This window comes from Grammomys surdaster, unplaced genomic scaffold (genome assembly GCF_004785775.1).
Source record: "Grammomys surdaster isolate TR1022 unplaced genomic scaffold, NIH_TR_1.0 126176, whole genome shotgun sequence".
NCBI lineage: Eukaryota > Metazoa > Chordata > Mammalia > Rodentia > Muridae > Grammomys > Grammomys surdaster.
In genome coordinates, this window is record NW_021620983.1 from 7,441,808 (window position 1) to 7,456,500 (window position 14,693).

General features: G+C 38.1%; 1 protein-coding gene across 4 annotated transcripts in view; it reads left to right on the plus strand.

The window, feature by feature from the left end:
- The window catches only part of LOC114612598 (solute carrier organic anion transporter family member 1A1), a 60,524-nt gene that overhangs the window by 29,810 nt on the left and 16,021 nt on the right, over positions 1-14,693 (plus strand). For all 4 annotated transcript variants that reach the window (XM_028757565.1, XM_028757569.1, XM_028757567.1 and 1 more), the window contains 5 exons: positions 4,293-4,514; positions 6,501-6,665; positions 7,756-7,951; positions 10,068-10,233; positions 12,967-13,139. In XM_028757565.1, the coding sequence (XP_028613398.1) occupies positions 4,293-4,514; positions 6,501-6,665; positions 7,756-7,951; positions 10,068-10,233; positions 12,967-13,139 (922 nt within the window). The remainder of the gene's footprint in view (positions 1-4,292; positions 4,515-6,500; positions 6,666-7,755; positions 7,952-10,067; positions 10,234-12,966; positions 13,140-14,693) is intronic.

Sequence of the window (14,693 nt, forward strand, 5' to 3'; positions counted from 1 at the left end):
ATGAAAGGATGGCATGATGAATCTTAACGACTCTCCAGCCAATAAGATCCATTGACTATGTATACCTAAAGTTCTGGCCAGAGACATTTTTATGTCTCAGCTAGTTTCAGGGCTTCTCCATATACAGGGACAAGCAAATCATGTTACCTGTTCTGTTTGGTCTTCTTTTCCTTTCTTCCTGTTTGCAGCTAAGATCTCCAGGGGGTCTTCCTCTATCAAATCTGATGCTTATTGCTTTGGGTTAAATCTAAAATCATTTCTTCTTTCCTGTTGATACATACACAAAGTATCCCCCCAGTATAATAATTTTCCAGGAATTTGAAGTCATTATAAGTATAGACTGATCCAATAGCAGTCTCTTTTCTATTCAGGTCTGCTCCATTTTGACTACTCTCAAAGAGGATATATAATATCACCATTACCACTGACCATGTAACCATGCTCATATTGCCAAATCAAAACAAACTTATGGTGTCCAAATATACTCCTCTATAATAAAATATATTGATTATTATTTATTGAGGCAGAGCTCCTCTGTGTAGCCCAGGCTGATCTGGATTTTTCTTTGTAGATAAGGCTGGCCTTGAGTTTACAAGGAACTTATCTGTTTTTGATTTGTCACCCAAGTATTGGGATCAAAGGTATGAGTTTATTTATTTAGCATCTATGTACTCTTAAAAACATTTGTATCATTTTTATCTCCATCTCATTTTTTGTATATCTACTTTTTATGTAGATATATCTATCATTCTTTTTTTCTCTTATTTTAACATTCTTCACTCTATTCAACTTTATTAAATAACTTTTACTTAAGCATACATTCAAACACATTGTAAAACAATATCACATCATCTCTATGACTTTTTTTATTTGATTTATTTATCTCCTCAAATAAAAGCCATTTTTATTCTGCATTGCCAAGATGATAAGTAACAAATACAATTAATAAGTGTAACAGTATTATTTTTATGTCACTTGTTTACCCCTTTTCGTGGATCTTAATGATACATCATTTTTCTTTAGATGTTTCTTTTGTCCAGTAGTCTCTGAATTCCTTAGTTGGATGATTTCTTCTCCTGGAAGATAAAAGCAATAAACCCTGCCCCAACCCTAACTTACAGTCCTTACATTAACTCGTAGAATATGATGTTCCTAGGGCAAAATGCTTTTTGGCAACAGACAAAAAAAAAAGCATTATCTTTCAAATTGAAATCAAACATACCTCATGTGGGTAAATATGCCTATTTTCTCTTTCTGTATATAAATTTAAGGTAGATAGTTAATCATTTTTTAGATTACTAAGAACATTCTTGCTTACTATTAAGCAAAAGTTACCTTTAAGGAAGAAATGTTTCAGTTTGGATTTTAGACTCATTTGCAAACAGCTTTATCTATCAGCAGGGGTCCCCACCCTGACTTCATCGTTTTTCTGAGACCCATTCTGCTCTCTTGGCTTTGAGCAGTCCTGGACTGCCCTGTAGGGGTTCTGTCCACTGTTAATCTCAAATCCATATGTCCTGCCATGTTTACCTGGGCCAGAGCCTCTGGCCTCTGCCTACTCCATGAATGTAGTAGGCCCATGGTAGAATAGGGTTGGAGCCTTTATGTTCCTTCCCAACCCTCTGCCTGGAGCTCAGCAACTGCTCATCTGCTCCTCTCTGAGGGGCACTCTGGCTGTTGCTTGGGCTGTTGCTTTAGGTCTTAGTTGTGTGATCCAAACTGAGCTGTTGAACCCATGGAAGGTTGTGTGCATTCCCACTCACTATCTGCTGCTTATAGGCCTCCATTCCCCCTAGGTGTAGCCTTTCTATACGTAGGGTCACTCTTTTAGAAAAGTTTTAAAGCATCGCTTATTTTTTTCCTCTTTTCTTAAAAAGACAGAACTTTAACGCTATTTTGCTTTCATGGAGAACTGTTCCCTCTATTCAGAAAATTATCTCAAGTTAGCTTGGTTCTATAATGTGGTTAGGCAACATTTGTAGAAATTGAGTCTGGTTCTTCCTCACAGTCCCATGATTCCAGAAAAAAAGACTCAGAGTCAAAATACATTTACAAATATCTTGGCCATATAGACAGGCTCTTCTCTGAGCATCTCCTAACTTAAATTAGCCCATTCATTCTAATCTACATTCTGCTACTTGGCTGATTACCTATGCTTAGGTACATGCATCCATCTTGTCACATCTTCTCAGGCAAATATCCCATGCTGGACATTATCCCAGAATCTTTCCTGTCTCCCAGATATTCTAAATTCTATTTTCTACCAAAGCCATAGGCCATCAAATTTATTATTGATAGGTGCCATAAGATATTTTTTTCCATAAAGTCCAGTCTGTAAAGTGTGTGCAAAGGCTCAGGAATGTTATACCACTGCCTCCCTTGATCATAATTTACATACGCACTGCTTACAGATGGCAGACTTAAGGGGAACAGAGCTAAGGATAGAATTTCAAATTCTGATTCAAAATCCACCATTCTCTCACCACATTTCAGCCATATATTTGTTTTAAAATTTACTTTACACTGTTTTCTTTTTTTTTTAATAAGGCAGTTACTGTGGATAACAAAACTAGTGTTTCAGTTATGTGATGACCATCAATTTATGAAATTTTCACATGACAGACAGAAAAGCTCATTTGCTGATGGAAAATATTTCATCACAAAATGCTAGATAAAATTAGTTATTTTTCCTTATTTTTAGTCTTTTTATTAATTATGTTATTTACATCTCTATCACAGGTTTCCCTACCTTCTCTCTTTGTAGTTCCTCCCTCTTATCTTCCTCCCCCCATCTTCTTCCCCCTCTATCCACTCTAAAGAGGGATGGCCTCCCACAGATATACCTTGGCACAGGAAATTGCAATATGACTAGTTGTGCCTTCTTCTGTTGAGCTCAGTTAGAAGAAAGAGATCCAAAGCAGGTAAGACAGTCAGAGACAGCCCCAGCTCCTTGTTTAAGAGGCCACATAAAGACCAACCTGTATAACTGTTAACACATGTGCAGAGGGCCTAGATTTGTCTCATGCATGCACACTGGTTGGCAGTTCAGTATCTCTGAGCACCTATGGACTCAGGTTGGTTTATTCTGTAGGGTTTTTTTTGTTGTTGTTGTTGTATCAGCCTCTCTGGCTCTTTCAATCATTCCTCCTTCTCTTCCCCAGGATTTCCCAAGCTTCATTTAATGTTTGGCTGTGGCTCTCTGAATCTGTTCTGATCATTTGTTGGATATGTCTCTATATTACAAATATGTTAGATTCCTGTCTGCTACTGTAGCAAACTATCATTCATAGTGTCATGGGTAGGCTCCTTCTCATGGCATGAGCTTCAACCTGGGCCAGTCATTAGTTGGCTTTTCCCACAAATTCTGTTCCATATGTTACCAATGCATATCTTGTAGGCAGAACAAATTGTGGGTCTAAGCATTTGTGAGTGGGTTGGTGTCCCTACCACTCCATTGGAAGTTTCACCTGACTACAGGAGATGGCCAGTTCAGACTCCAGATTCTACATTGCTGAGAGTCTTAGCTAAGGTCACTCTCATTGATTCCTGGGAATTTTCATTGCCTTAGGCTTCTAGCTCACCCCAAGGATGATCTCCAATTCTAGGTGTCTCTACTAGATCTCTCTCCCTCTTTCCTCCTCCGACTTCATCCATCCTTTTCCTGTCCCCACTTCTTCCCAAAATAGTTAATTTTTAATGAATACACAAAATATAAAAAATAATTGGATACCATGTATTTTGTTTTATTATTTTTATGTATATATGTATCCCTATGTATGTTTGTGGTGTTGCCTGCTGAGGGTGTCAGACCTCCTGAAATCAGAATTGCAGGCAAAAGCATAAATAATTCTTGGCCAATGAGCTGTCTCTCTGGACCCTTCCTCATCCTTTGTGGTGTTTTAAGACATGACTACATCAGGACAAACCTAGTTTCTTTTATATGTCTCAAATTTTGTTTCTATCTTTTGAGATAAATGTTAACTAGTACTACATGTACCACTATAGACTCTTTTCTTCTTACTTAATTTAACTTCACAAAACAGATCAGATACTTTTTCTAAAGGTCTGAATTACCCCAGTGAGGTGGTAGGTGCCTGTAATCGCAGCACGTGGGAAGCAGATAAAGATGATCACAAGTTCAAGACACAAAGAAGAATGATAACAAATGTGTGAATGGTGAACAATGATATACAAAGATTATGTTTAGATGAATTTATGAATTGTAAAATTTTTCTACAGTTTACTAAGGAAAAAATTATTCAAGCTAATACAATATATACATTTCTTTACAGATGACCTGACCATAACTCCCACAGATACACGCTGGGTCGGTGCTTGGTGGATCGGCTTTTTGGTCTGTGCAGGAGTGAATATCCTGACGAGCATTCCCTTTTTCTTTTTTCCAAAAACACTCCCAAGAAAAGGACAACAGGATAATGTGGATATGACTATATATGAGAAAGTTGAGAAATATAGAGAAAGAAAGAAAAAGGAAAACCTTGGAATCACAAAAGGCAAACATGAAAACTTTAAACTCTATTTGGTTTAGATGGGTCTGTGTTTAGTGAGCACTTGTCACTTGTGTGAGTTAAGACAGTTTGTTACCAAATGTCCCCACTCAGATGTGTTAAATGTCTTCCACAGTCACCACTTGAAAATAACTGATATGAAAGGTAGCTTGGCTTATTTTAGATTAGAATAATGAAGTGTTAAGTCAATCTGAACACTCAATCAACAAATATATTTTCCCTTCTGTTTTGGCACTCCTAATTTACAGAAAATATTAGTTCAAGTTAAAAAAAAAACAGAAATCAAAGTTAAAGGCAAAGATAAAAAACTGTTTGATAAGAAAAATGTTTAGCTGTAAGCATCCTTAATGTCAAGGCTGATAGATGACATAACACACTATATTTGATCGTGTGTGGGAGTTTATAGGAGACATGTTCCCTTAGGACAAACTGTCCTAAAATAAGCAGGAATGTTACTAACTGACAATGCAAAGTAGAGATGCTTCTGTGAGAAGCTATGGTGGGACAGTGGAGTGTTGTTCAGCAGTGCCCATTCTTAAAACATGGAATTATTTTCAAAATTGTGTAGTATTCTCCAGAAATCAGAGTTAGTAATACAAGGGGCATGGCTTAGGCTCTGGAAGTTTGAAAATATATAGTTGAAAGATGGGATGCCAGTGCTTTACCTGTCAAATGAAGGTAATACTGAGTTATAGCCTGGGTTTCTGTATTGTTCTGGTACAAACTACTGTGGTGGGCATTTTACTGATGATATTGCTATTTCCTCCACCATTCACAAGCCCCAACACCAATGTGTGCTGAATGGTCACATCTGCCTTAAACATTAGAGACAATGGCTGAGGAGCCAATCACACTTGGAGCTAGTGCAGAGACTTGAAGCATCTTAGAATCATAGCCATGATATAGATTCTCCAGAAAGGGCAAATGTTGACATGTGTACAATTTTGTGATCTATTAGATCAACCAAAACTTCAAAAATAGGAAAGAGCTTAGCAGAGAATAAGACATACAGAAAGTAACTGTGAACCTTGGGGACTCATTTAGGAGGACAGGGATGTCAACAAACATGGTGAGTTCCAAAGCTCCCAGGAATACTGACTGCAACCATCTCATTCATAAAAATGGGTTTTGCCACTACAGTCCCTTTCTTTTCACTGAACTGCTCTGTCTCTACTTCTAAATTTTTTATTCTTGGTACACTTATCTAAATAAAACTTGAGGTAATTTATGAAGGATAGTATAAAATTAGAAAATCAAGCAGAAGACATGAAGACATGAAAAGGAAAGAGATGGTTAACTGTGGATTTCAGCCAAATCATCTTCAGTGAGATCCAATCCATTTCCTAGACACAGGCTACAAACTTGACTTTGAGCTTCTTAAAGACAGCAAATTTGGAAGGTTCCTGATGTACACCAACTTGATGGCATTACTTAAAGTGAGACTTTTGAGTTGAGACCTTTATGATTATCACTAGGTGTTTCTTATATGTGTCCTTCTGTGAAGAGCTGGCAAGATGCTGGTATTGTTTGGGCTGCAGTATGATTCCTGGAGCATTCATAAGCTATTAGCTTATCCATTCGTATATTAAGGGGTAATACCTTCAGAGTCAGAAAGGAAACTTCATCAAAGCTGGTTTCTTGCTGACACCAGAAAACAGATTAATCACTCTCTGGTGAATGCATGATAGAAGGAATCGAGAGAGAAGCAAATGAAGTGTGGACAGAGACATAATCCTATCATTTATAGTTTTGTTTGTCCTCACAGTTGTGCTTTGATTGATATATAGCCTGCTGTGTCGCTAACTTCATCGTGACTTAAACAGTGGTATAGAACTTTAGTCCCAAGGAGTAAAGATTTATCAAATATATTTGTGTTATAGGAAAGAATCGATGATATTTTAGGAGAACGCTGGACGTAAAATGCAAGGAAGGCCAAGTTAGTTTCATAGTCTGTATGCTCTCTTGTTTCAGATTTCTTGCCATTCATGAAGAGCCTCTTCTGCAATCCAATTTACATGCTTTTCGTCCTTACGAGCGTGCTCCAGATAAACGCGTTCATCAATATGTTTACCTTCGTGCCCAAATACCTGGAACAGCAATTTAGAAAATCGACTGCAGAGGTAGTATTCCTCATAGGTATGTACGTTCATTACTTAGTAGCACCTTCCTCTCACACAAGAATATGTTTAACATTAAGATAATGTGACTTGGAGAATACAAAGAAATGAAATTTCTTAGGATAGTCTGGTAAATTTCCTCCTTCCAATCTCCAAGAAAACCAAGAAAAAAATAAAAGAAGAAAGAAACACGAAATTCCCTCTCTGATTTCTCTCCAAACCGAATGAAAATCATCATAGTTATAGGAATCTTAGGAGAAGCTCATATTTGTCAGTTTTCAAATACCAATATGTTAATTCAAAGAGGAATACAGAGTTAACCCACTATATCTTACACCCACTTGCTATATCTGGGCTTCAGTTCTTTCTCTCCACATTCCTCTGAATTCAGTTACTCAGACCCCTGTTGTCTGACAAGTCTGCGAGCCACACTCTGCTTTTCTTGTTAGTTACACTAAATCCAGGGACCCTACTTAACCCTTGAAAAGTGAGATTCATGGGCTGCCACATTATCTAGAATTCCCTGAAAGTACAAATCCCAATCCTCACCCTAAGATGTATAAAACTCAATGTAGTGGTGTGCTGCTGTAAAGGATGATTAAATTCTTCTAACCCTGGGGCTAGTGTTGTGTGAATCTTCCCTACACAGGATATTCTCTCTCTCTCTCTCTCTCTCTCTCTCTCTCTCTCCTTTGTTTTTGTACAGGGAAAGAGAGTCAGGAAGGAAAAGTCCTGGACATCAATTATGCATAAAATGTTTTACATTTGATAAACTGAGACTCAGTAGCAACCTTCAAAATCACCTGAAGCAAAGTCAAATTCCCAATACACCAAGTGGAAAGAAACAAATGAAATATTCAATATTGTGTGTGTGTTGTATAACGGTCATAAAGGTGTTTACAACACCCTGCAAATAATTAAGTAAATGCTAATTGTGTTTTAAAGTGGTGTTATGGGCATTTGTAAACCTCATTTTATATAATATTTGAGTAAATAGGGGTAGAATCACAGTATATTTAAGATAAATTGTTAAGTAAGATTTATTAGACAGAATGATAACATTTATTTTTCTGATGTCCTGATGAATATTATTTCTCTTGTGTTTATAGGTGTTTATTCCTTCCCTCCAATATGCCTTGGATATTTAATTGGTGGCTTTATTATGAAGAAGTTTAAGATTACTGTCAAGAAAGCTGCATACCTAGCATTCTGCCTATCCTTGTCTGAATATCTTCTTTATTTCTGTAACTTTATGATGACCTGTGATAATGCCCCAGTTGCTGGATTAACTGCCTCTTATAAAGGGTATGTTGTTTCCCAATGAAGATCAAAATATTTCCACAATTGCTGTTCACTTTCTTCAAATTGTAAAATGGCCAGATAATTTTATTATGACTTAATGGCAGTGATCCATGGTTATTTTATGTTTTTCTTCCATTCATCAATTTTATGCCATCTCATACAAGGTGTGAGCTTATTAAAAAGGTCTGAGGACTATCAGCGTGTAAGTCTATCCCAAATGCACATGGGTGGTGGGTGATATCCCTGTCTGTTTTAAAGTGTAATAAAAGAAAGTAACCTAGAGCTTTGTAGCCTAGATTATTCATGTATCTCATACTCCTCTAAACAGGTAGCTTTAAAGTTGACTGTACAGGTTACAAGCCTTTATAAGTATCTACAATGGGCTCAAATCTATCATAATTGAATCTAATGCATGGTAAGTCAATGCGTATGCTTATAAACGTCACTGGTATAGGTATATCACATGTACACTGTAATCTTCGATTTTGCATTTTACCTGTTTCCTGGTCATATTATATATTAGCCTGAGAAATGTAAAACTTAGTTTAGGGCACAGTTGTAAGATCAACTAATCAGTTAAAATGAAGTAGACCATGTGCTTGAGATTCCTTTCAGAATGGTGGGGAACACAGTAATAGAGATCCATGCAGAGGAACCTGAGTTCAGATCCCCAGAACCCATCTAAAAGTAGACGCTGTAGGGTTTCTGTAATCCTAGGTCTCCCACTGTGAGCTGAGTGGCATAGGCAGGAAACCTGAAAGTTCATGGATCTGCTAATCTGGCATTTGAGCAGTGAGCAACAGGGGACTCTGTCTCTAACAAGGTGGAAGATTATCAACTGATTACTTCATATACACTGTTGTAAACACGTTCCTACACACAAACTGCACACACACACACACACACACTCACACACACACACACAAACACAAACACTCATGAAAGAGAGGGAGAGTGATAAAGAGACAGAGAGATTAAAATTAAAATTCAACATTATTAAGAATTGTAGTATTTACATGTTTTCAAGTATAATTATATATATATATATTCATCTAATTTTATTTATTTTTTAAGTTGGAAAATTTTTCATTCACTTTAGAGATGTACAAATTGAAACTCTGGGGCAATTAGTGTGTTTACAAAAGATGGCTCCAACACCACCAGAGTAGAATTGTACATATTAAGTCCATCTTCTGTCATGCTGACTCTACATTGTGCTTGAAGGACAGGATTTGAATTTAGCTTCTAGACTCCCACATTTTCCTGCTTAAATCTCTTTGTCAGTGCTGGGTACTTTCTGAGAAGAGCATTTGTGACCAGTCAAACACTCCATTTTGCGAGCTAAACGCACCACCTATCTTATAAATGGAAATTTCAGATTTTGTTCAAGTCAGCCCTCTTTATTATTTCCCATCATTATCATTATTTCCTTTCATGCATATAAATGAGAGATTGGCCCTCTCCAATTTAACTCTGACAGCAGAATATTTTCCCATAGGGTAGGTACTTTAGTTTTGGTTCTGATATAACTAAAATGCATTCATAAGACCATTGCTGAAAGATTTCGGCACACAGCTTAGAACAGACCACAGCAGACCAGCCGGTTCCACAGGAGAGGGTGGGAGACAAGCGGGAGAAGATGGGATGGGGGGAAGAAGAGAAGAGAGAGTGAGGTCGGGGGAGTTTCACCTATTTGGATGAGCGATGGGGTAGCTTTTCCCAGGTACAGGTGAGGTGGCCAAGTGAATTGTGGGAGGGGGAGTGTATATCGGTTGCCTTGACAATGATGTAGAAGTCGTTGCCTGTCTCCTGGATATGACGTCACTGAGTTCGGACTTATACTAACAATTGGAGCATATTACTTGTGTGCTAAAATCATAGTATAGGGACCACATGTTGTTATGTGAATCATAGTATAGAGACCACAGGTTGATATATGAATAATTTCTGTTTCTGTTCTGGAGGAACAGATCTCTCTCCTCTCTCTCTCTCTCTCTCTCTCTCTCTCTCTCTCTCTCTCTCTCTCTCCTCCTGTGTGTACAAGCTGAGATGAAAAGAAGAAAATAAAGTGCTTGGGTAGATTTTTCAGAATTCATGGCATTATTTCAAATCATTTTAGAGTTCATCACCAACTGTATGCGGAGAATAAGTTCCTTGCTGACTGCAACGCAAGGTGTAACTGCGTAACGGACACATGGGATCCAGTGTGTGGAGACAACGGCCTAGCATACATGTCAGCCTGCCTCGCAGGCTGTAAGAAGTTCGTTGGAACTGGAACCAACATGGTAAAAATCCTTTCAGTGTTTAGGCTGATGTTTTGTGTCCTGAGTTAACATGTGCTATGATTTAAGCCTTCCTCTGCTAAAAAGCAAAGGGTAGTCCTTGCTTAAAATAGATTAATATTTTTTGTGAATAACCCAATTTACTCTGTATATACATACTTGATGTAGAGATTATATAAAACCTTGACAGAGTCTGACCATTATTTTGTAATTTCAAAGAGCGGAAATTATTATTCAAATGATCTGAGTTTAAATGGGGTTGGAGAGATAGCTCAGGTATCAAGAGCACTTGCTGCTCATTCAGAGGACATACTTAGTTCCCTGAAGACAGAAGGTGCAGCTCAAAACTCCAGCTCCAGACCATCTGACAGTCTTCTGACTTTCTCAGGCACCAGCATGAACCTGTTTGCATTAACACATATACAGAGGCATACATTAAAAAATTAACATTAAAATTAATTAATTACTCTGCACAGAATTTTTCCTTTGTAGAGATAGGGTTTCATGAATTCCAGGATGGTCTCAGACTTGCTCTGTAGTTGAGCAAGAAAACTTTTCATATCATGAACTTTTTGTCCCCTATCTATCTATCTATCTATCTATTATTTATTTATTGTGGTTGTATGTATGTGGTATACAAGAGCATGTGCATATGGAGGCCAGAATGTAAGTACCTCTTGATTCTCAGGTCCCATGTACTTTGTGCTTCTGAGACAGGATCTGTGTTCTAGAATTTATTGGTTCTGTTAAGCTACCTGGTAAGTTAACCCATGGATTTGTATGGTTGTTGGCCCATGTTCACCATTGGGCCCAGCCATTTGGTGGGATGGAACACAGGGAGTTTGACTGCATTTACCACATGCCTCCACTGAAGTGGGTACTGGGCTGGAGCAAAGCACCAAGATGCTGCTCCAGGGGTTGGAAGGCACAGCCTGAGATGTGGAAAATATGAAGCTGGCTTGGGGTTCCCTGGGCCTGTGATGAGGCCAGAGCTGTGGGGTTCTCATACTCTTGGACATCCAAGGACTGCAGATAATAGCTGAAGAGCTGAGAATGGGAGTCGTCGCCTGTGGATGGGGACAGTGTCTAGCCTGGGAATGGGGTGGGTGTGGGGGAAAGGGGATCTCTGTCTAGCTTATTCCAGCAGAGAGATTGTTGTCAGCTTGGTGGCAGTTATGGCTGGGAGCACAGAGAGGCCATCTACAGGAGACTAAGGTGCGACTCTGTAGACGAAGGCCTTCTCCATGGCTCCCTGACAGCAGATCTTGATGAAAGAGTCAGTTCATGGTTCCAAACAGCATATTGTCATGGTGGAAAGTGGATGCATAAAACCATACCCCACTTTTCAGGGTGGGCCTGAGATTAAATACCTTTTGCAGGAAGGAATGTCTGGGACTGGAAGTTTATTGGCAACACCATCCAGGCTTCTAGGTACCTCATTAGAATGGAGAACTCTGTTTTGAGCCTACTTGACTGTGCTCATATTTCTTTTTCTATATTGTCTTGGTCTGAGATGTGATGCTTGTCTCAGCTACATGTTGAAGGGCTTGGGGGAATTGCCCTTATGTGACTGATGGCCACAAATCTATAGGCGGCTGTGGCTACATGACAGGAGCCTGGTTCTGAGAATAGGCAAAGCTCCTACTGTCCCTTCAGGGTCTCTGGGGCTTCAAGCCTTTAGCTCCACTTTACCACACTTCCTCTCATAGTCCACCACCCTGCAGAGAATCACCTGTTACCACCTTCAGAGCATCAGTGTTACAAATACATCCTCTATTCATGCATTTTTCACATGTGTGCTGGGGATGTGAATTTACATCTTCATGCTTGTACAGGACGTTACTGACTGTCCCATCTCCCCAGCCCCCATCATGATAGTTTAACATGATAAAGAATCAAGCATATTTCCTTTCCTTAAACATGCTAGAATACTTAGAGGTGGTTCATTCATAATCCCACTTGGAAACATAATAATTCAAAAAAATATTAGCTTTACTTTTTAAGTAAACACACTTTTCTTTGGGGACATAAATTTTTTTATTATTAAGTATCTAACTATTCCATCAACATTCTGAGACACATGATATTTTAGCACTTAGTAGTAGGTAAAAACAAACAAAGCCATTTTTATGTAATTATTAAAAATCATCTACAGGCTAGAAAATTGGCTAACTGGGTAAAGGCATTTGTCAGCAAGTTTTACTACCAGAATCATATTCTGGGTTTCCCATGGTAGAAAGAGAGAACTAAATCCCATAGACTGTTTCCTGAGTTTCACATGAATGCCATGGCACAACAATATGCAGACATCGACACATATATGCACATGTATGCACACACACATATGCACAACATGTGCACACATACGTACAAGTAAAACAAAACAAACAAACAGAAGTTAAAGATAATGTGTGAATTCAAAATAAGTGAGTTTTTGCAAATTTACTCACTATGTTTAAAATATACCAAATTTTAAAATCTACCTTTTATATTTTAATGATATAATCTGAGATACCAAAAAGGAGATGAAAATAAAGAGGACAATTAGTCTGCATTTTAATTATTTAGTGTTTCCTATTTAATGGCATTTGTGCTCAAACTTGGATCCTCATTCAAACGAGGTGAGTGTTCTTCCTCTGAGTACCATCATTGACCCAAGATTCTGTATTTAGATCCAACTAGCTGTGCAGACAATACTGAAAGTTTAAGCCCAATATCTTTCTTCTTTTTTGACAGGTGTTTCAAAATTGCAGCTGCATTCTGTCATCAGGAAACTCATCTGCAGTCCTGGGGCTGTGTAATAAAGGCCCTGGGTGTGCTAACAAGTTTCAGTACTTTTTAATCTTAACAGTAATTGGCAGTTTCATCTACTCACTTGCAGCCATACCTGGGTACATGGTTCTTCTGAGGTAATAAGTAACCCTTCATTTAGTTTTCTCTCTTTCGTTCATAGTGGTGTATGCGTATGTGAGTGCACATGTGTGCATGCTGTGGCTCCTATGTGCTTTCAAGAGTTCCGGCATTTCAGAATGTTGGGGAATCTGTTCTCTCCTTTCACCTTCTATTTGAGGCATGGTCTCTCTTGGTATTTCTGCTGCTGGGCTGTTTGTGTACTCCTGCTGACCTATGTAAAGGTTGTAAGCAATTCTATTTTCTCCTTTTATTCCATTGAAGGAATTAGAGATGCATACCACTTAATTGGGCTTTCTATTTTAATTTTTTGTACATATATTCCTGGACTCTAGAAACTGGATAAGCCTTTGAGGCAAGCATGTTTACCCACTGTCTCATGCAAATGATACCATCCAGATTTATTTTTTTCATTTATTAAATTTTTCTCAAGAAAAGCCCTTGGAGTCAGAGTTCCAAGAACCTCAATGTTCTAAGTAAGATTCGTTTATCAAGACTGTTACAGAAAGGATTGCTAAATTTAACAGTAATTTAAAGTTTTCTGAAAATTTCCTTCCTGTCCTTTCCTATCTTTTTCCCTTATTAAGCCTAAATGAACAGCCTTCTTGTTTTAGCAATTGAGAGTAGTTGCCTAGTACTCATTATCTGTGGCTCAGCTAACTAACTGAGAGAGTGTGAAACTCTGTGTAAAAAGGTCAATTTCACCTTGACATTCTGAGCCTAATCTGTCTTTAACAAAAACCATTAATGCAATTAAAGATGAGGTACATGAATGCAATGATAGATATTAAAATATCACATAAACTGAGAAAGTTGTATAGCCATTTTCAAAATTTTGTATTATTACCAGGTTTTTTTCCAGTCTATCTAACTTCACACCCACTAGCAATGGGAAATAGTTCAACCCCACTTTTCCTGTTAATAGGAGCTCAGAAGCAAAGTTGAATTAACCATGGTATGTGACTCATACTTTATCCTTTTAGTGTGAACCAAGGTTGTCATTTCTCCCTTCTTTCCCGCTTTTCCCTGGGCTTTTCCATTTCCTTGTCTACATTCACTTTGTGTCCAGCCCCCCTTGTCCTCCTTACATAGTCCTATCCTTTTTCCCTCCTCTGCTCTCCTCTTCTCTCTTCTCTCCTCTCTTCTCCTTTCTTCTCTTCCTTAGTCTAACCTGTCCTTTCCCTCCCCGTCTTTCTTCCTTTTACCTGCTTCTATTCATTATACAAATTCACTGGAAGAGCATAGATATATGTACTTTATTCACTTTCAATTGTAAAATGTTATATTTTTAATATTCATTAAATCAAGATGTGCTTTATGACCTTGATTCAGTTCATAAATTCATGGACAGAAAAATGCATCAAGTATTGCTAGTGAATAAGACTTAAGACTTATTCTTGAAAGTGAGGGTCATTTGTCTATAACTTCTGTCACTCCATCACCTGCCAGGCAGATTTATCTGATGTGGCTAAGTGGTGTCTCCTTTCTTCCTCACTACTCCAGGTTTCTCAGTTCCAAAGCTGCAGGATGAATTGATAAGGATGAATTTTCCT